Source organism: Sminthopsis crassicaudata, chromosome 2 (genome assembly GCF_048593235.1).
Source record: "Sminthopsis crassicaudata isolate SCR6 chromosome 2, ASM4859323v1, whole genome shotgun sequence".
Classification (NCBI taxonomy): domain Eukaryota; kingdom Metazoa; phylum Chordata; class Mammalia; order Dasyuromorphia; family Dasyuridae; genus Sminthopsis; species Sminthopsis crassicaudata.
In genome coordinates this window covers 634,959,003-634,981,258 of record NC_133618.1, presented here as the reverse complement: position 1 = coordinate 634,981,258, position 22,256 = coordinate 634,959,003, and the positions used below count along the sequence as shown (strand labels likewise).

Here is a 22,256-nt window from a genome sequence, read left to right as displayed (position 1 = left end):
GAAGAAAAGACTTGGGGGGGAGAGTGTTTGTAAGAATATCTTCCAGTATTAATAATTATCACCTAGAAACAGGATTAATTTATTCTGCATGGTCCTAGAGGGCAGAATAAAGTAGAAATAACAAAGCAATAAACTGGGGTTTGATATAAGGATAAATTACCCAACAATCAGGGCTCCAGCAAAGCATGATGGGATATCTTGAGAGACAGAGGGCTCCTGTTCACTGGGAGTCTTTAAATAAATGTTCTGTCAAGGTGGAAGGTTCTTGGTCGTCTGAAGCACCTTCCAACTCTGAAACTGAGGTTTTTATTTAGAGTGATGGGAGCTCTGAAGAGAAGGGCTCTTGGAGTACTCTTGGAGGAGAACTTAAGGCAGTAGATGTGGAACCCAATCAAGGCCCCTTGTTTAAAGATGAGGAAGCTCAAGTAGAGGGAAGGGAAATGACAGATAACAAATCAAGGATCAGGAGTGGAGACCTGGAAGGGACCTCAATGCCTGACACAGAGACACTTAACAAATGTTGCTTAATCCATTGATTGATGATGGATCTCATATGGTTGGTCGCCCCAGAGTTGTGGGAAGGAAGGAAAATAAGGATTGAACAAACTAGGGTGGGGATGTATTCCAGACATGGAGCACCATTAAAGACAGGTATGGGGAGCAGCTAGAGAGCCAATTTTATATTCTAGATGTTTTTCAGCCCTCATTCTTCATTTTGTATTTGTTATCCATGATGATAATAACTCACATCTGCAGTTTTCCTATCTTACCAGGAATTAATATGAGTTTTCAGTTTGGACTGGACATTTTAGGACTTTATTCCAACTTCATTTTACAGAGGAGGAAACTGAGGCTCAGAAAGATGAAGAGACCTACTTAAGGTCACATAACTCATGAATAGTAGAATTAAGATGTTAGGATTTGAACACAGACCTCGCAATCACAAGTTTGTCTTTGCTCATCACTGTTCTCTTGGTGCCTTTTTTTTTTCCCCACATAAGAAACGGTCTAGATTATTGTTGAAACAAGTATAAACAAAGCCTCTGTGATGCTATTCTGAGAGTGGAAAAAAATTTTGAACAAGCAGTTAATTTGCAAGCAACAAAACTTTCGAATAAGTGTCCTGGGGAGTCCAGAGCAGTTTCATAATGGGCAAAAATAGTTCTTTGCTTTGACTTCTCTCTCTCTCTTTTTTTTTTAATGTGGATGTCATTCTAGTTGTTCAGGAAACTGTGACGTGGACTCGGTCTGGGCAGGGGTGGAGGATCAGAACCTGCTTTCAGCTACAAGAGCTCCCAGCTACATTTCCCACTCGAAAGGCTCAGTGGATGCTGAAGCTGGCCACTATGCAGCATCCGTGGATGCACACCCGGAGGACACTCCTGGCTCTGTCCCTGCTCTTCTTTATGGAATCCTTTGTCCAAGGTAAGGCTCACCCCTGTAGTCTGAGCTGGGGCCAGGGAGCCCTGCCCCAAGTCTTCATTTTAAAAACTGAAACTGATAGCTGTGCGGGGAGGCATCTGGGATGGTGGAACACCCTGATAGACCGGACTTAATCCGACACCTACACAACCGTGGTTCTGAGCTGGAAGGGACTTTAGAGATCACCTTGTCTTATAAAGGGGGGGACTGAATCTCAGAGAAAAGCAAGGACTTGTCCATAGTTGCCCAGTGAGTAGGCAGATGAATTAAGGCTCAAAAAAGATTTAGCTTCTCATGATAGACGCCGTCTTACCCTTTTGAGGGCAGCAATATACTATTTTGTCTAAGTGGCAGGTATTTATGCTTTTTATCCAATTGGAAATGGAGACCCTCCACTGCAATTCCCTCATTCTGATAGGGCATTGGGCATTCTTTAAGGCCATAGAGGCAGAGATCAAGCTCTGGAGGGGCCTTCCAACTGGGGATTTCCAAAAAGGGCACAAAGGGGCTTTATCTATCATCCTAGAACCGCCTAAACTAAAGGAGGGGAAACTGAGGCTGGAAGCAGGGAGTTGATTTTTTCAGCCAGCAAGATGCAAGACACCTGCTAAATGACAGAGAATCGTGACCTGAATGGGGGACAGGGTGTGTCACCTCAGAAAAACCAATAGTCTCAGAATACTGAAGTGTAAGATGAGAAACTACAGAGGTTAATGGATAGTATCTTGTTCGTGTGCTGAGTCTGACACTAGCTGGATGAGCCCTTCAGTGAGTGCCCAAAGCTACTAACTCTAAGGCAGAGGGTTTTAGGTAGTTTGGGGTACTACCCTTCTTAAGTTAATGTGATTTAGATATTTACCTCTATTTTTCTTTGGAATTTCTTTTGAAAAGTAGATGTAAAGACATTCATTCTCCTCAGAAATGTTGTGAGGAATAAACAAAAATAAATAAATTCCTAAAAAATGAAAAAAAATTTTCCATCAAAAAAGATAATGTGATTTAATGCAGAAAATGCACAGTTTTACAAAGAAAACTAATTATATTGAATACAGGGCTTTTTTTAGTGGGGTTTTTTTTTTTTAACCTGGATCTCAGGTTAAGAATTTCTGTTCTAGGATTATACAGTGAAATATTGATCTGTGTCAGGCAAAGGACCAGGTACTCCCCCACTGAACAAAATCAGAAATCTGGTTCCTGTCTCCCAATTTTAAAAAATAATGCAGATTGGATCAGTGAGTTTAGGGATAAAAGGGACCTTGGAGATCATCTATCACAAACTCTTAATTTTATAGATGAGGGAAAATGGAGGGTCTAAAAGTATCTGAGACAGAATTTGAACTCACATTTTCCTAACTTCCAATCCAGCTTGCTTTCTTCAAGTGAGTTCCCATACTAGGTTGAAGCTTCAAGATTCTATGGTGACATTATCTTCTTGCTTGATCAGACCTCAAGTACCACTTGCTTTTTACTTTAAGGGAAGAGGGTTAGTAAAGCTGAATTTTGTGTTTACTTGATTCTATTTTTAAATTGACATGTTAGGATAAGGAAAAGGAAACTCTTTTGTGAAATATGTAATTATTTACTTGAATTTTAGCAAGACGATCAGAGAGAATCTTAGCAACTCTCAGCTCATCTAAAGGCAGGAGGGTTTAACAAAGATAGCCTGGTTCTGCAAAATAAGCCAGGATGTTTGGGGCTGAGGAACTTCTGAGCTCAGGTCTCATCCCATTCCTGTCCTGTGCTTACTAACCTGAGTGATACTGGGGGAATAATTTCACCTCTCCCAGCTTCAGTTGCGACCATCTGTAGTATGATAATGGTGATTCTCCTGTTCCCTTCTGGGTAATTTTTTGCTAGGTGATCTTCTTTAGTTAAAACTAAACCCTCCCCCAAAAAAAGAGTTTAAAAGGAGGGACCCTTGAATACTTAAGAGGGTTCTTTTTCTTTGGGGAAGGAATACAAGGCAAGAAGATGGCCCCAGTTGATGGAGGAACAAACTTATAGGGGTGGGCATCTTAAAGGAAATGTCAATTCACCATGACACAGATGTACTGGATTTGTTTCTTAGAAGTGACTTCTGGGTGTCATACTCTGGGCTTCCGATGGAGACAATGTTATTCACAGTTGTGGGTTGAGTTTTGTAACAGGCTAATCTTCTCTCCCTCTCATTTGGAAGTCTTAGCTGGTCATGCTCATACTGAAGATTTTAAAATTTCTGTGCCACTAGTTCCCTAGTTTAATTAATTATTTAAATTAAATCAACCCTATCACTATGGTTATCCTCATTTTCCAGTTGAAGAAACTGAGACTCCAAGTTTAATAATTTGTCCAGAGTGATCCAATCTACAAGTGTCAGAGGCAGAATTTGAACCCAGGTGTTCCTGACTTTGACTCCAGCACTTTGTTTTTTCACTCTGCTATGGTATAGGAAGGAAGGAAGGAAGGAAGGAAGGAAGGAAGGAAGGAAGGAAGGAAGGAAGGAAGGAAGGAAGGAAGGAAGGAAGGAAGGAAGGAAGGAAGGAAGGAAGGAAGGAAGGAAGGAAGGAAGGAAGGAAGGAAGGAAGGAAGGAAGGAAAGAAGGAAGGAAGGAAGGAAGGAAGGAAGGAAGGAAGGAAGGAAGGAAGGAAGGAAGGAAGGAAGGAAGGAAGGAAGGAAGGAAGGAAGGAAGGAAGGAAGGAGAGGGCAGGAGAGGAGAGGAGAGGAGAGGAGGAGAGAAGAGAAGAGAAGAGAAGAGAAGAGAAGAGAAGAGAAGAGAAGAGAAGAGAAGAGAGGAAAGGAGAAGAGAGGAGAGGAGAAGAGAGGAGAAGAGAGGAAAGGAAAAAAGGAAGGGAAGGAAGAAAGAAAGAAAGAAGGGGGAAGGAAGGAGGGAAGGGAAAGGAGGAAGGAAAATGGAAGATGGAAGGAAAGAAGGAAGGAACAGAGGGATGGAGGGAAGAAGAAGAAAGAAAGTAAAAAGCAAGACAAAGTTTAAGTTAATGAATTATGTAGAACAGGGCTCTTTCCTTTTTTGGGTGTCTTGGAGCCCTTTTGGCAGGCTGGTGAAGAGTATGGACCTTTTTTTCAGAATCAAATATTTAAATAATTGAAGGAAATGCTAAATTTCCATTAGAGCAGTGAAAATCAAGATATTATTTTCCTCATCTAAATTCACAGACCCTCTGACATCTCTCCATAATATCAGGAGAGGACTTCTGATCCTAACCTTTAGCTTTAGAGAATAACTGAGATGAAGAGATGCAAGCCTGACAAGATTGTCTGGGGATCATCAGGAATCAGAGGAAAAGTCCATGAGAAAAGGGGCTCATCAGTCTATCTTAGCTCTTTTTGTATCTAGCAGGGGGCTATACACACAGTAGACACCTAAGTATTAGGAAACAAATTTTCTCTGGTTAAAGATTTGAGAAAATGAACTTCCCTCTCTTTGCAACAGAGGTGGAGGGACCATGGGTATGAATCGTACAGATGTTGCCTCTATTATCTTTATTACACCTGAAAGTTCTCTGGATAAGGAGGAAGGAAGGACATATTGGGGAAGTAATGTGATGCAAAAAATTAAACTGCATCAAGCAAAATAAGATAGTTTCTTTTTTTTAATGTTAAATTGGTAGGACATTAATGAATGAACAAATATCCATATTTCTGATTCATTTTTCAGCACAATTTTGGGAATGTTTTTGTCTTCAGAATTTCATGAACATATCACATTTCCCACTAAGATTCACATGATTTTTTTTGTACTGGCATTTGTTCTTATCATTGAATAAGGTGTTTTAGATGTGTGGGTCTGAGAAGTCAACATGTTTTTAGGGTGAGTTTAGAATATTTAATGGACTCTCCAAAGGAAAAATTTTCTTCCTGATGTGACCATAACCAATAGAATTTTATTTTCCAAATATGTGTAAAGATAGTCTTAAATATTAATTTTTTGCCAGACTGTGTTCCAAATTTTTTCTCCTTCCTTCCTTCTCTTACTTTCCTCCCTCCCCAAGACAGCAAGCAATCTGATATTGGTTAAATATGTACAATCCTTTTAAACATAAATGTGATCATGTCTGGATAGAGCATTATGTTTAGTTCTGGGCACTACATTTCAAGAAAGACATTGACGAACTGGAGTACATATCTGAAAGCAGAGAAGTTGGCTGAAGAAGGGACTCTATGGCAGGCTGTAAGAGGATCAGTTGAAAGAATTGGGTTCAGCTAGCCTGGAGTCATGAAAGAATTGGGGACATGAGAGCTGTCTTCAAGTATTTAGACTTGCTTGGTCCCAGAGAGCAGAACTAAGCACCAGGTAGAAGGTATTAAGAGGCTTATTTAAGCAGGAAAAACTTCTATCCCACAATTACTTTGAGAGAGTGAGCTCCCTATTTTGGATGTCTCCAAGCAAATGTTGGATGACTTCTTGTCTGGTACGCTACAGAGGCAATTCTTGTTCAGGTACAGGTTAGAGAAATGATCCCTGAGGTCCTTTCTGTAGCCAAAATTCTAGGCAAAATGGCAGGTACAGATGGGAATCAGCCCCACACAGAGGAAGTCCCTAGAATTTGAGATGAGGTCATGCTCCAAAACTGAAGCTAAGGAAGTTAGTAAAAAGCAGAGATTAGTCAACTCTAAGAATAATTCATTGAGAGATCTGTCAGTGTGTTAATAAAAGGATAATGGGACTTTCCCCCAAAAAAATCCCATCAAGGAAATACCCTTGTTAAACTTGGTATTATTCAATCATATCTGATTCTATTTGATCTCCATGGACAAAGTTTTCTTGGAAAAGGCAATGGAGCTATTTATCATTTCCTTCTCAAGTGTGTTGCCATTTTATAGATGAGGAATTAAAGGGGTTAAATGACTTATCCAAGGTCAATCAGCTCATCTATTTCCCCCTATTGGATAGAAAGTTTTTGCAATGAGTATTATAAAGTGGTTCCAGAGGCTCTGTCAGTAGCCTGGCTCATCCATCTGCCAGGCAGGAGTTCATTTCCACCTGTATAACCTCCTTAATCTCTCAGTGCCCTACACAATTCTCAGGGACTATAAATATAAAATGGTTGTAGATCCCCTTTGCTGGAGAAGAGCCTTCTGCTATGACATCCAAAAGAAATTTAAAACTCTATCCCATGTCCATTAGGATTTAAAGGGGCCTGGGGTTTTCTGTAATTCATTGTAATATATATTATATAACAATTATTTATAGAATGTGATAATGTATGACACATAATTGTATAATTATATACAAATAATATATATATTATATATTTATATAATTGTGTAATAATATGTTACATAAAAAAGAAACATATCTTTTTAAAAAGAGGGACACAAAGAAGTTTCTGCTTTCTAGGAGAAGTCTTGTACATCATGTCTTCCTTATTTGAATTGTCACACAACTAAACATGAAGACCATCTAGTCCAAACCCCTCATTTTATGGGCAGCTCAATAATGCTTGCAGTGGGTAAAGTGTGGCTCTTCCAGTGAGGAGAGCCTGAACTCAAATCCTGCCTCAGATATTTACTGTCTGTGTGATGTTGGACAAATCACTAACTTCTCTCAACCTCATTTTCCTCATGGTGAATGAAAAAAAAATCTGTTAAATGCTTATTATGTATAAAGCCCTGTACTTTATATGTCATACTTGCATTTATTAAGCAAGACAGGGTAACTGGGAACTACAAAGAGATCTGTGGCCCAGTCCCATCCTTAAGGAGATGACTTTTTAATGAGTGACAATACACATAGAAAGTTCCAGCCACAGGGCAGATGGAAAGGTCCCTGCATCAACATGGCAGCGGGCAATGCATCTTCCTTAGTATCAATTCTATCGACAAAACAATATCTAATGGGGAACCATTTGGCGAAGATTTTGATCGTGAGAATTTTTTTAAAATACTGTATTGTGAATTTAAATTTAGATATCAACCAAACTAAATCTACATTATCTCTACTTATATTTGAAAAATGCATATCAATGTATAAAGTTCCCCAAACAATAAAATTACTCCTTCTGTTTCCTTTTCAGCTGCCATTTTGTCCATCCATCCCTCTATCTGTTCCTCTATCTTTCCATTTTATATGTATATATGTTTGTTTATATGTATATATATATATATATGTGTGTGTGTGTGTGTGTATATATATATATACATATATACATATACATACATATAGGTGTGTAGATGAAATGTGCATACTATACAATTTTTTGGAGAATTTTATTTTCTGGGTCTCCAGTCATGCTGAGAAGTGAGGCCAGCAGAAGTTGGGTCCCTTCTCCACCCGGGTTACTCCTTTGGATGGTGGAAGATTGCATCAGTAAATCGGACTAATGATAGCGCCAACCTCAGAGGGCCGTTGTCTCCTCTGGCCTTGGATATTCAGCTTCTGACAGAAGTCTGTTCTGGCTGAGTTGGATAATGAAGTTAAGATCAGCCCTTCTAGAGCTGTGCAATCATCATCAAGTCACTTAATTCTTTAAGATTTGCAGAGCACATAGAGGTGCAAGGGGGTGCAATGGGAGGAGTGCTGAAGTGCTGAAGGAGTGAGGAAGAATTGAATTCAAATTTAGTCTCAGACACTTACTGTGGATCCTGAGCAAGTCACTTCATCCTGTTGCCTCAGTTTCCCCTTACTTGAAATGCTCTGAAGAAGGAAATCTTTACCAAGAAAACCCCAATAACAACAATTACCCTCAGCCATAAGGCCAGATTCCCCTAGCAAATGCTTTATTTTTAATTTTTTTGCTGAGGCAGTTGGGGTTAAGTGACTATCCCAGGGTCACACAGCTAGGAAGTGTTAAGTGTCTCATTTTGAGTTCAGGTCCTCCTGAGTTCAGGGCTGGTGCTCTAACCACTGCGCCACCTAGCTGCCCCTTCCCTAGCTAACATTAAAAATTGCCTTCCACACTGTCCAGTGCCTTACAACAACATGGCCAGGCCATAGAGGAAACTTCAATAGAACTGAAACTCGAGGAGGCCCAAATCCAGCCTCTAGGACACTGTGGCGGGGAGACAGAGAGTAGGCTGGACACTTTTTATGCTACTAAACCATGCTGGGGGAAGCTCTCTCAGTAAAATTAACAGAATAAGCCGAGTGATTTCTAGTCTTCCAGACTTCTAAAACTTCTAAAAATTTAGCCCAATGTGGGAAAAATGCGAGGGAGCTAATTAAAAATTTTTCTTGGGTCACAACTATTATGTGTGTGTGAGCCAGGAAGGCAAAGGGGGGGAAACAGATTCACCTTTTTGAGAGTAAAATCCCTAAGTCTTTTTATTCAGTTCCTCAGCTTTGAGAACACACTTAGTACAAAGCCTTCCTCCAGCCCCTAACAATAGCAACATAGATAATCAGTCTTCTCTGTGTGTGACGATCCATCTTTACCTCCTTCCTTTTGTAGAAGGGACACTTCATACCTAGAAGCTGCTTCCTCTTTAGCTCCATCTCCCTAGCTTCCTTCAAAGCCCAGGTAACAACAAAGGCTTCAGCCAACTGAACATGAAGCCTGCCTCCTCAAGAGGCGTTGGGAATGAAGTCTACAGGGTCCCAGTGGTCATTTGTTTGGCTTAGCTGGGCTTTGTTACAAGAAATGAGTGAGAAGAGTCATTGGGAAGGAATAAATAGATTTTTTTAAAATCTGGGGAAGTCCTAATAAATTGGAGTTTTCTGAGTCTCTCCTGATCAACTTGCCAACTGACCATTTTTTAAAAAATAGTACAGTTTAGAGCAGCTAGATGGTGCAGTGGCTAGAGCATCACCCCTGAAATCAGGAGGACCTGTGTTCTAATCTAACCTCAGACACTTAACACTTCCTAGCTGTGTGACCCTGGGCAAGTCACTTAACCCCAATTGCCTCAGGAGAAAAAACAGTATGGTGTAAACTGCTACTCTAACCATTTCCATAGGCCACAATTTGGGCCCTCCTTGTGTTACTTCGCATACATTTTGTAACCATAGAACTCCTTGAGGACAGGAATTGTTTCTTTTTTTTTTTCTTCTTTGTATCCCTAGCTCATAGTTCAAGAACTGGAACGAAGGAAGTGTTCAATTAATGTCTGCAGACTTTAATAAGGGTCATCCCTTGTCCTTCAGCAATGTTACTTTCCCCTTTTCCCTCATTTTCTCAGGGCAATTTCAAACCAAACTAGGCCCCTGAGACCTCTGTAAGACTCCTTAGGAAGGTGTCGTGTCCAGAAACAGTTCAGGATATTTCTTCAGTTTCTTGGATCGTCTCCAGAGCCTTTCTCAGCCAGGGCAGGATGGAACAAGGCTACTCCCACACTGAGGGGAAAACAGCCTTTGTTTGGTCGGTAAGCCCCCTCCCCCTCCCGGCACAGACATTTTCAAAGTTTTGTGCCTTTTAGTTTCAGTCCTCTGGGTGATGGGGGAAACTCTGTGATCTAGTAGACTTAAAGGGAAAATAGGTTCCTTATCTAAAGCAAAGTATCAGATTCCTTTTAGGTAAGATTTGGTCTCATTTGAGCAGGTGGTTTCCACTTTTCTCTTTATGATTCTTCATAACTGAGACATTTGAAATCTGGGGGTGTACAACAGCCCCAAACTGGTGAGGGGGATGAGTCCCTGGAAATTACTTGTAGCTATTTCACTTAGACACTTCCTCCCATACTTTTCACTGCTTAGAATAACGATTAGCATTCATAAAGTTTCTGAAGACTCAGAAAATTTTGGGCCTGATAAATCTGAGAAAATGCACCTTCCTTCTTTCTTTGCAGAAGTAGTGGACTATGAGGATGGAACATAGTCTATACTGTCAGACTCAGGTGATATGTTAGATTTGATCAACCGGGGGTTTTCCCTCCCTTCTTTTTATTCTTTTATACCAGCTAAGGGGAAAGGAATACATGTATACACTCTGTATGTGTGTGTGTGTGTGTGTGTGTGTGTTTTTAAAAAAGTTGATGTAAAAAAAAAAAAGAAATCAGAAAAAAAATTTATGGCATGATTTGCTTGGATCCTTTCATTCCAGTGAATAGAATACAGGATTTGGAACCAAGAGGACCTGAGTTCAAATTCTACCTTCTCTTACTAGACAATTTGCTTACCCTCTCTGAGCCTAGGTGTTTCCATCTGTAGGTTGGGGATAATAGTACTTATGCCAAAGTGCTGCTGGAAGGCTCCAGTTAGACGCATATAAAAGACTTTGGAAAACTTCCAAGGTCTACGCAAATGGCAGCTCTTCATCCATCAGCTGTTGTGGTTCACAATCCGGGAACTTTTTGTTGATGGCAATGTTTTGTCTTACCTGATGAAAAAGGAAGTGTTCAGTGAAGTTTACATCATGGAAACATCGGTATTGGTTTTCCTTTCCACTTCCGGTTGTAGCTGACTAGACTTCAGCTAGGACACTATAACTTGCTACTGTTAGGTCTTTGGTTTTTCTAAGCAAACACTGGGTGAGAAGATGGATGTCTCCCTCTGCTGGAGAATGTGTTGGGTGTGAGTTCCAGGAAGATCCCTGAAGGGCTTCACTGGTCCTGGGAGAATAATCTAGTCCAGTCCCTTAAGGCACAGTCCTGCTTTTGGGGGGATTCAAGTTAAGAAGCTTTCCTGCCTGTGACACTATACCAAAGTTGGAGACTAAGCATCTATCCAGTTCTATTCCAGCTCTGTATCCCTGGCACTTGTGGTAGAGTCCCTAAAAAAGGGAGGGTGCCAAAGGAAGTAAGGCCCAAGGGATAAGTAGGGACAGGAGAAAAAAAATGTACTTCTTCATTTTTTAACATACTATGCCCCTCCATGACCTAAGTGCTCAAATAATATCTCTGGTCTGTTCATCAATAAGTCAACCAGTTAAGAGCCTCCTATTTGCCAGGAAGTATGCTAGGAGTGAGAGTTTCAAAGACAAAAGCCAAAGGTTCCTAAGAGTTGACAGCTTGTACATATTTAGAAATAGACAAAATCCATATGAGATGGTTTGAAGTTGGAGAGAAATATTAATAGTTGAGAAGATCAGGAAAGACTCCATCATATTTTACTCTGACATCACATCTCCAAAACCCTGCATTCTCAAAGGCCGTGGCAGCAGAAGGGAAGTTCTGGCAGGTTGTGCCATGCTGGAATGCCATCTAATGCCACCTAGAGTGGCTAGCAACAGGCAGAGTTCCCTTGCTGAGAATCAGCCTCCCTGAGTAAGGCTCATTACAGTGGTTTGGCCCACTGACGGACAATCGCTTTAGTCATGGCAACCCTGGCAACAACAATAAAAACACAAAAAGTCCTGTGTGCCTCCTTCTGATTTTGCCATGATGGTGGAGGAATGGAGTAGTGGAGAAGGAAGGCAGAGAATGCAAAGGACCACACAATTTGTGAGCTCCTTGTCCAGTGACAGAGGAGTTGAATTGCATTAACTTCCATGTTCTCATTGTTTTTAAGCATTTATTTTTTTCCTGTTCACAAAAGACTCTATTATCTAATGATGACTATTAAAGCACATAAAAATCTCCATATCCATTATACATGCAGTAGAATGTTACACCAAGGGAGTGTCAACTATTTTATATAATAGACAAGGTGGTTTTTTTTATTTTTTCATTTTTCAAACAGTGGACAATTCTTCAACATTAGCCCTTGCAAAATCCTGTGTTCCAATTTTCCTCCCTTTCCCCCATGCCCTCCTCTAGATGGCAAGTTGTCCAATATATGTTAAACATGGTAGAAATATATGTTAAATCCAATATATGTATATATATATTTATACAATTGTCATGCCACACAAGAAAAAAAAAAGAAACAAAGTAAAGTGCAAGCAAACAACAACAACAACAACAACAAATGCTATGTTGTGAACCACACTCAGTTCCCTCTCTGGGTGTAGATAGCTCTCTTCATCGCAAGACCATTGCAATTGATTTGAATCATCTCATTGTTGAAGAAAGCCACATTCATCAGATTTGATCCTCATATAGTATTGTTGTTGAAGTATATAATGATCTCTTGGTCCTGCTCATTTCCCTCATCATCAGTTCCTGTGAGTCTCTCCAGGCCTTTCTGAAATCATCCTTTTGGTCATTTCTTACAGAACAATAATATTCCATAACATTCATATACCACAATTTATTCAGTCATTCTCCAATTGATGAACATCCACTCAGTCCCAGGTCCTTGCCACTACAAAGAGGGCTGCCACAAACATTTTTGCACATGTGTGTTCCTTTCCCTCTAAAGTCATGTTTCTTTTTTATTTTATTTTATTAATTTTATAATTATACATTTTTGACAGTATATATGCATGAGTAATTTTTTATAACATTATCCCTTGTATTCATTTTTCCAAATTATCCCCTCCCTCCTTCTACTCCCTCCCCCCGATGACAGGCAATCCCATACATTTTACATGTTTTACAATATAACCTAGATACAATATATGTGTGTAAATACCATTTTCTTGTTGCACATTAAGTATTAGATTCCAAAGGTATAAGTAACCTGGGTAGATAGACAGTATTGCTAACAGTTTACATTCACTTCCCAGTGTTCCTTCTCTGGGTATAGTTATTTCTGTCCATCATTGATCAGCTGGAAGTGAGTTGGATCTTCTTTATGTTGAAGATTTCCACTTCCATCAGAATACATCTTCATACAGTATTGTTGTTGAAGTATACAGTGATCTTCTGGTTCTGCTCATTTCACTCAGCAACAGTTCATGCAAGTATCTCCAAGCTAAAGTCATGTTTCTTAAAGAAATGCTTCATTTGTAGTAGAAATAAAAGATAATGAAGCAATTACTGCTTTTTAAAAGCAGCTGTTTTGTTTGAGTGTAAGCTTTATGCATGTATTAAAAGACAACATGATCACAAGTAATAAAAACAATGTACAAATGAAACCTTTTCAATATAAAGCAGAACATTTTCAAAATAACACACAAATGGTTAAATGTTTCATTATGTTGTCTATCTACCTTGTAAATGAGAATCTTCTGAATTAGACTCTAACACTTATAATTAGTAAATGAGAGCTTTGCAGCTCTCTTATTTAATATTGGTTCTGTCATTGGGAACTAACCGTTTTTTACTAAATAGATATAAAGTCTATAGAAGATTGATTTAAGAGTTGAAATAAAAAGAAACAGAACACTGGAGGCACTTTACCCATCAAGCATATACTCACCAAATTTTAAATGTGACGAACAGAAATTGTGACTTTGCCACATTTGCAATGCTAAAACATCAAACAAGATTAGTTATTGAACATACAGAAAATTCTGCCCCAAAGCAATGTCTCTAATTTTCCAGCTATTCCAGTAAAATAGAATCTTAAAAAATCAGTGATGATAATGGTATAGCTTGCTTTCAGTATACAGAGAGGTTGTATACAAGCTGCTTTAAGAAAGGAGACTCTTGGGGAAGCTAGATGGCACAGTTGATAGATTGCTGGCCCCAGAGTCAGGAGTTCAAATCCAGCCTCAGATACCTACTAATTGTGTGATCAAGGGCAAGTCACTTAACCCCAGTTGAGAGAGAGAGAGAGAGAGAGAGAGAGAGAGAGAGAGAGAGAGAGAGAGAGAGAGAGAAAGAGAGAGAGAGACAGAGACAGAGAGAGAGACAGAGACAGAGACAGAGAGAGACAGAGACAGAGACAGAGAGAGACAGAGAGAGAGAGACAGAGAGAAACAGAGAGAGAGAGAGAGACAGAGACAGAGACAGAGAGAGACAGAGACAGAGACAGAGAGAGACAGAGAGAGACAGAGAGAGAGAGAGAGAGAGACAGAGAGAGAGAGAGAGATACTAAGAGATACTGAGAGACTGACGACTGACATAGGGAGACTGACACAGAGAGAGAGAGAAAAGAGAGAGAAAGGAGAGAGAGAGATCTTATATTACAGGTCAATTGTATTCCAGGCACTGGGGGAGGTAAGAGGGACATTTAAAAAAATGTAACAACTCTTATTTTTAAAGTTTTTACATTCTAAATAAAGCAGGAAATTATGTGACTAGATGGATCTGTCTCATATCTCATAGAAAGAAGAAGGGATATCTGGCATCTAGACTCATGATCCACTGGGTATTTGATGCCCAATGGTAAGCAAAGTTAAAGGCTGAAAGAGGAAAGCCTCTTTGAATTCCGTTGTGGGAATGGACAGAAATCACAGAGCATGGGCAGGCATGGATGAGTTGCTATCTGCAACACTGAAGAAAATGCCCACATTAATGAGATCATAAGTCCACTGAAAGATTGAAAGAGTTAAGCTACCTCCCTAGGATTCCCTTTAATGTCCGTGTGCTTAATTTTAATTATCTGTGAGATGGTATAAACCTACTTCCATAGTTTCCCATTAAATCAATGTTAAGAAAGAAATCTACGGGTTGCCTCAAGTTTGTTTAAAGCTGGATGTGAGAAATTAGAGGGTCAGGGCAGCTAGATGGGGCTGTGGATAGAGCACCGGCCCTCCTGGAGTCAGGAGGATCTGAGATCAAATATGGCCTCAGACATTGCTGTGTGACCCTAGGACACTTAACCCCAAATGCCTCATGAAAAAAAAAAAAAAAAAGTTGGAGAATCCATTCTATGTCCCTAATTATGTGCGGATGTTTCATTTGCTCAGGTTTTCCTGCCAGAAGGGCAAGATACCAATGGGTTCGATGTCGCCCAGATAGTCTTTCTGCCAACTGTATTGAAGAAAAAGGACCTTGGTTCAACATGCCTGAAGGGGAAGACAATGGGATCGTCAATCCTCCAATGAATCCATATCTGTAAGTAAATCACGCTTCCTCTTTCTAGACATTGTCCATGGAGGGAGCTAACAGGCAGACTGTAAAATACCAGAAAATTCTTTGTCTTTATTTAATATTTAAATAATTTTATTACAAATTTTGTAACCATCAGCAAAAACAACAAAATGAGATAAGCAATAAAATGATGACCAATCACAAGGCTAACAGTAGTACAAGAAAAAAAGAAAGAAAGAAAGAAAGAAAGAAAGAAAGAAAGAAAGAAAGAAAGAAAGAAAGAAAGAAAGAAAGAAAGAAAGAAAGAAAGAAAGAAAGAAAGAAAGAAAGAAAGAAAGAAAGAAAGAAAGAAAGAAAGAAAGAAAGAAAGAAAGAAAGAAAGAAACAAGCATTTATTATGCATTTCTTATGGTCCAGACTCTCTGCTAAGGCTAGGGATACTAATACAAGCGGAAAGATAATGGCTGCCCTCATTTAGCTTACATCCTAGTTCAGGAAGACAACACAGAGGGGAAGCTGAAAATGTGAGAGTGAAATGGAGTGGGGAATGAAGGCACCCAGCATAAGGCCTGATTCTGAAGGCCAAAAAGTTGGGATCACAGATAGGAGAGGAAATAAAAATGGATAGGAGGGGAAATGAAATAACGACAATAGCAGCAGCTCCTATTTCTCCAGCAGTTTATAATTTACAGATTGCTTTGCTCACAATCCTGTGAAGCGAGTAGACCCACTGTCAGCATCCCCATTCTGCACATATACTCCAAATGACTTACAATACTTTTGTCTCCATGGAGGGGCAGCTTGGCATAGTAGGTAGAAAACTCCCCTCACTGTCAGGAAGACTTGGGCTGAAGTCCTAGCACTAACTTGCCCAGCAATGTGAGCACAGACAAGCTGGGAAAGCTCTTAGTGTCTCCATGTACCTTCCTAAGACTATACCCTGGGATTTTTAGATCAGTTGCTATTCTGAACAAGCAGAGAGAGTTTTCATAGCAAGTACTTCCTCTCACTGATGAAGTTACAAGTCCAGACAAAAATATCTGTTTGGCTATAGGCATGTATATATGTGTATATGTGTCTATGTGCCTATGTATAGGTACATGTTGTATATATGTCTATATATATGGATGGATGGAGTCAGAAAGTAAGAGAGGAGACAGAGACAGAGAGAGAATGAGAAAAAACTGACAGAGACACAGAAAGACAGAAAGAGAAATAGAGGCAACACACAGAGAGAAACAGAGATATATGGAAGGAGAGAGAAAGAAAAAAAGAGAGAGAGAGAGAAAGAGAGAGAGAGAAAGAGAGAGAGACACAGAGACAGAGAGATACAGAGAGACAGAGAGAGAGAGACAAAGAGATGGAGAGAGACAGAGAGAGACAGAGAGAGACAGAGAGAGACAGAGAGAGTCAGAGAGACAGACAGACAGAGACAGAGACAGAGAGAGGAAACTGAGACACAGGTAGAGAGAAAGAAAAAAAGAGAGAATAAAGGAGACATATGAGAGGAACAAAGAGACAGAGAAACAGAGGGACAGAGATATAGGGAAAGAGACAGAGAGAGAAAAAGAGGAGACAGAGGGATACAGAGAGACAGAAAGAGAAAGAAAAGAAATTGAGACAGACAGACAGAGACACACACACACAGAAAGGTAACCAGAGAAAGAAATAGAGGAGACACACAAAGAGAGACAGACATACAGAGAGAGACAAAAGGAAGGAAATATATGGAGAGAGAGGCAGACAGACAGACAGACACAGAGAGACAGAGAGACAGAAACACAGAAAGACAGAAATAGAGAGACAGAACAGACTCAGGACTGAAGTGACTTGGATTCATGTCCCAACTCAGACACCTGCTGGCAATATGGCTCTAACTCTGTGACCCTTTAACTTCTTAGTGTCTCTAGAAAACTTTCTAAGTCAGGGGCTCAATCTTTTTTCTTTTTTTTAACCTTTGGCAGTCTGGTGAAAGCTATGGCCTCTTTCTCAGAACATTTTAAATATAGAAAATAAAATGCATGGGATTATGAAAGAAACTGATTACACTGAAATATATTTATCAAAATACTTCTTTTAAAAATGTCCCACATTGTTTAGACCCTAGAAGAAGAACTCCTGGATAGAGAGAGAGTAAAGGATCCAGGCCGGAGCCCTTGGGGTCACTTCCAGTTAATGGATGTGTTTCAAATAAAGATCTAGCCAAAGAGATTGAGGAGTCAGATAGGAAGAGAACTAGGAGAGAACAGGATCATGAAATCCTAGAGAAATAAGAATATCTGCCAAAGGTTACAGGAAGGTCAAGAAGAATAAGAGATCATTGGTAACTTTGGAGAGAGTTCAATGAAAGTAGGTTGTACTGAGAAGAGAAAGAGGAAAGGAAGTGGAAGTGTGGCTGCAGACCGCCTTCTCAAGGAGTTTGGGAAGGACAGATTATGGCTGATAGAGGGGATGGATGAACACAGAAAGGATTTTTGAGGGCAGAAGAGAAACTTGTACATTTGTAGGCAGTTGAGAAGTGGCTAGTAGGGAGAGATTGAGGAGGAGAGAGTAGGGATGATAGAAAGAACAACAAGAAGAGAGGATAGAATGGGATCAAGGGCTACCGTAGAGAGTTTGCCTTGGCAAAGAGCCCAAAGTGAAGGAGGAGATAGTAATGGAACCATTTGAAGGACTTGAGATGAAAAGGGGAGAAGGGGGAATTCTTAATGAATGGCCTCCATTTTCTCTCTCTCTCTCTCTCTCTCTCTCTCTCTCTCTCTCTCTCTCTCTCTCCCCTCTCCTTCACCTTCTCTACACACACACATACAGACACATTTATGTACATATACATATATACACACAAGCACTCACATACATATAAACTACATGCACATCTTCTCCAACTAGATGGTAAGCATCTCAAGGGCAAGGCCTATTTCACTTTTACATCTTCAGGCCTAGTGTAGCAATGTCTGGCTCATGTGTTTAATGCATGTTGATTGATGGATGATTGTCGTGTCATATTAGGTGTGTGCTCATACAACCTTTGCTCAAAAACAGCCAGTGATGGGGAGCCTGCTACCTGCCCCCACATCCCTAGACAGCCTGCCCATGAGTCATGTTCTGTTATAGAGATGTTTGCTCAGTTGTGGGTTGGACCAAGGCCACCTGAGGCCTTCTCCCTTGAAATCCTGTGATCTGGACACATGTAGCAGTCCTGTTGCTCTAAGCTTTAGTCTCCAATAATAATGCAAGTCACCAGGTCCTCCCTGTCCCTCTTTTGGTGATCTTGTCCAATCTTGCCTGGTGTCCTTCAGTGTCTATAAAGCCTGACTTTCCTTTCTATCCTTTTTCAGAATGAAGAAACCCAGAGACATGGTTGAAAAGTTCCTTTTCTCTGAGGAGGATCCCTGGTCTATCTCGGGCTCGGGCTCAGGCTCGGGCTCTGGCAGTGGCTCTTCAACTGAAATAGAAACAGAACCGATAGATGAAGAGGATTTCTACAATTTCAGACCCTCGGACGATGAGAATGTCGGACAAGAACTCACAGAGGAAGAACTGATCATATAGACACGGAAGCTCTCCCGCATTGAAGGCTGACCAGACTCTTCTGGGGGATACAGATAAGAAACAATTAGCTCCCAGACAAAGGGCATTTTAAAAACATAAACCTTCTGGAAGAGCTCCTTCTGTCTAAATCACTTTTTCCTCAGTACAAATCTTAACCAAATGTACATTTATACATGAATGCAATCTCCACCCCTTCTGTTTGCTCATGCACAAAAACACCTCCAGCCTCCATGCCTCAGCACAGGCTGTGTCCTATGCTTGGATCACCTGGAATGTGTATCTCTAGCGCTACCTCTTGGTAGCTCCCCTTAAGACTTAGCTCAGATGCAGCTGCCTTCATGAAGCCTTTCCTGATCCCCTCAGTTATTAGAATTCTCTATTTCCTCAAGAAATTTTGTATTCATTTATCTAGGGCACCCATTCTATCTTCCCCACTAAAATGTAATCTCCTTGAGGGCAGGAACTGATTTTATTTTATTTTTTTTCCTTTGAAGACTTCAGTGCCTTGCACATAGATATGTTTAATAATAAAGTTTTCTTAAATTGAATATAGAACAGTGGAGCTGGAAGAGATCTAGAAATTATCCCACCCATTCCACTCTACTCCCACTTATAAATGAAAGAATTGAGGTGCACAGAGGCAAAGTCACTTATCTAGCATCACAGCTAGTAGAGAAGAAGCAGGGGTAGGATTCTCACAAAGTACTTCAGGGAGCAGGTCCATTGTGTCTGCTGTCACGATCTCTGAGTATTTCCTCTATGGATACCCAGGAAATCATGGAGCCCTATTGGCCTAGAATAACAGGGTCAAACAACCAGAAACAGTGTCATTAAGTCATACATGAGGATCCCTAGGGACTGCCATGGATTTAGAAAGCCACAAATAAACTATTGATATTTTATTGCATTTTTATTTTCTGTGTTAGATATTCTCTAGTTAGTTTAATGTAGTTCAGGCCACACTAGGGAATGTTGCTGTCATATCTTAAGTCATCAGCACGTTTTGACACCCCTAGTCTGAGTTGCCCAAGGTTCACAAGAATGATTTAAAGGGAAAAAATGAACTGGGATTTAACAATTTTAAATATATCCATTTGAGAAGCAAAGTGTTAGTTTCTAAATTCCCTCCTCTATTCTTGGAGCTGCAATTCCCTCAGAGAATAAACGCATAAAAGTTTAGATTTTCTTTTTTGGGAAATTTGAAAAGTAATAGGTGCCTTATAAATTTACTAATGTATATTTGGGGTTAGTCACATAGCATGGAACACACAACTATCCAATATTGTCCCTTGTTTTATTGGTTACTAGGGCTCATTATTTTCCCGGAGTCCTAAATCACTCTCATCTTGATAATATTTGAATGGTAAGATTTGTAGCTTTTTCTGCATCTAAAATTGCTTCATCTTCTTTCCTGGTATTTGTATATGCTTAATGTTACCTAATTAAAGCAAAATGACTGTAAAATCAGAATGATGTCACTTGTAGTTTTTGCTCTCAGATCAATAATTGTTTTTTTTTAATTGTCCATTTTGAATAGTAGTCTTAAGAGAATATTATGGGACAGCTAGATGGTACAGTGGCTAGAGCACCAGCCCTGAAGTCAGGAGGACTGGAGTTCAAATCTGACCTCAGACACTTAATACTTCCTAGCTGTGTGACCCTGGGGAAGTCAATTAACCCCAATTGCCTCAGGAAAAAAAAAAAAAAAGAGAGAATATTATGATACTTATAAAGGGTGTTCCTAGAAACAGTAAAGTCACTCCATATAAGACAAAAACATCCCATAATCACAAAGTTTCCTGGTTGGAAGGGTCCTACGTCTTTGACCATCTACTCAACTCCAGATTCGAAGGAGAATCATCAATTATCTCATCAACAAGATCATTCATTCAGCCTTTGTTGGAAGACTTTTAGTAAAGCGATGCTAGCACAGAGGCATTTAATAAATCCTTTTAAAAAATGAATTAAATTTAATTGGTTTGACTAGAATTTTACTTTTGGATGGCTCTCATTGTTAGGAAGTTTCTGCTACCCTCAGTCTACAGTTTACATACTGGCATCTTGTGCTACCCTCGAGGGTGAAGCAGCCAACCCTTTTTTTTACATGGGATGGCCCTTCAAATGCTTGGACTTAATCAAGAATAGGATCTTTAGAAATCTCCCCTCTACCTTTGTTTTCTCAGGATGCCTGTAATTCTGTCCTCTTTCATTTCTCCATGGAAATTAAAATATTTTAGCTCAAGTTTAGCTCAATAAAAACCTGCTTAGAGATGATGATCATTGTGAGAAATTATTACTACTAATAATATGTATATAGCACTTATCATGTCTGACACTGTGCTAAGCATTTTTCAATGATTTTCTCATTTGAGCCTCACAACAAGGTGGGAGGAAGATGCTATATTTGGTCCCATTTTATAATTGAGCAAATTGAGGTAAACTGATGTTATTAGCTCATGGCCCACAACTAGTAAATGTCTGAGGTCTCCAGGCCAGTGCACTACCATAGTCCAAGCTTTTCTTTACATCCACACCATCAAAAACTATCCAACAAACAGTAATTTTTAAAAGCTTTGATCTTTAGATTTCTAGAACCATGGCTTCAGAGGCATGGAGCTCTTTTGACCCACACTCTTTACAGTTTGGTAATGGTCATAATGAGTCACTGTAACCATAAAGATTCATCTGCTATTAGTCAGTCTTCTGAAAAAGAGCCTCTCTTGAGCCACAAACACAATCTACCATTAAAACTAGATGGGACCTCCCAGGCCAGCAAGTCCAGCCCCTCATTATCCAGGTGAGGAACCAGTGCCCAGGATTACACAGATTACAAGTGGCAAAGCCAAGGTTCAAATGTCATCCTTTTACAATCCCTACCAAGTCTTTTCCAGAGGGACTCAGAAAGCACTTCAAATTGGAAAGATCATCACCATTTGGAGACATCAAGGAAAGTTTTTTTAAGAGTAGATGCCATTTCTTTTTTTAAAATATATTTATCACATAGAATATATTTTATTTTATTTTTATAAAACTTTTTATTTTCAAAACACAAACATAGATAGTTTTTAACATTCACCATTGTAAAACCTTGTATTCCAATTTTTTCTCTCTCTCCTTTTCCTCCCACTCCCTACCCAGATGGCAAGTAACTCAATATATGTTAAACACATGCAATTCTTCTATACATCTTTTCACAATTATCATGCTGCACAAAAAAAATCAGATCAAAAAGGAAAAAGATGAGAAAGAAAAAAACAAGCATGCAAACAACAGCAAAAAAGGTAAAAATACTATGTTGTGATCCACACTCAGTTCCCACAGTCCTCTCTCTGCGTGCAGATGGCTCTCTCCATCACAAGACCATGGAACTGGCGTGAATCACCTCGCTGTTGAAAAGAGCTATTTCTGTCCGAATTGATCATATACTGATCTTATTGCCATGTGCAATTTTCTCTTGGTTCTATTCACTTCATTTTGCATCAGTTCTTGTAAGTCTCTCCAGGCCTTTCTGAAATCATCCTGCTGGTTATTTCTTACAGAACAATAATATTCCATAACATTCATACACCATAATTTAATCAGCGGTTCTCCAACTGAAGGACAAGAGA

General features: G+C 39.7%; 1 protein-coding gene across 1 annotated transcript; it reads left to right on the top strand.

Annotated features, from left to right (window-relative positions):
• Positions 1-1,096: 1,096 nt before the first annotated feature.
• Positions 1,097-20,115, top strand: SRGN (serglycin). Its single transcript, XM_074296566.1, has 3 exons — positions 1,097-1,425; positions 14,973-15,120; positions 18,435-20,115. The coding sequence occupies exons 1-3, from the start codon at positions 1,329-1,331 to the stop codon at positions 18,646-18,648; spliced, it is 459 nt and encodes a 152-aa protein (XP_074152667.1). The 5' UTR covers positions 1,097-1,328; the 3' UTR covers positions 18,649-20,115.
• Positions 20,116-22,256: the final 2,141 nt, after the last annotated feature.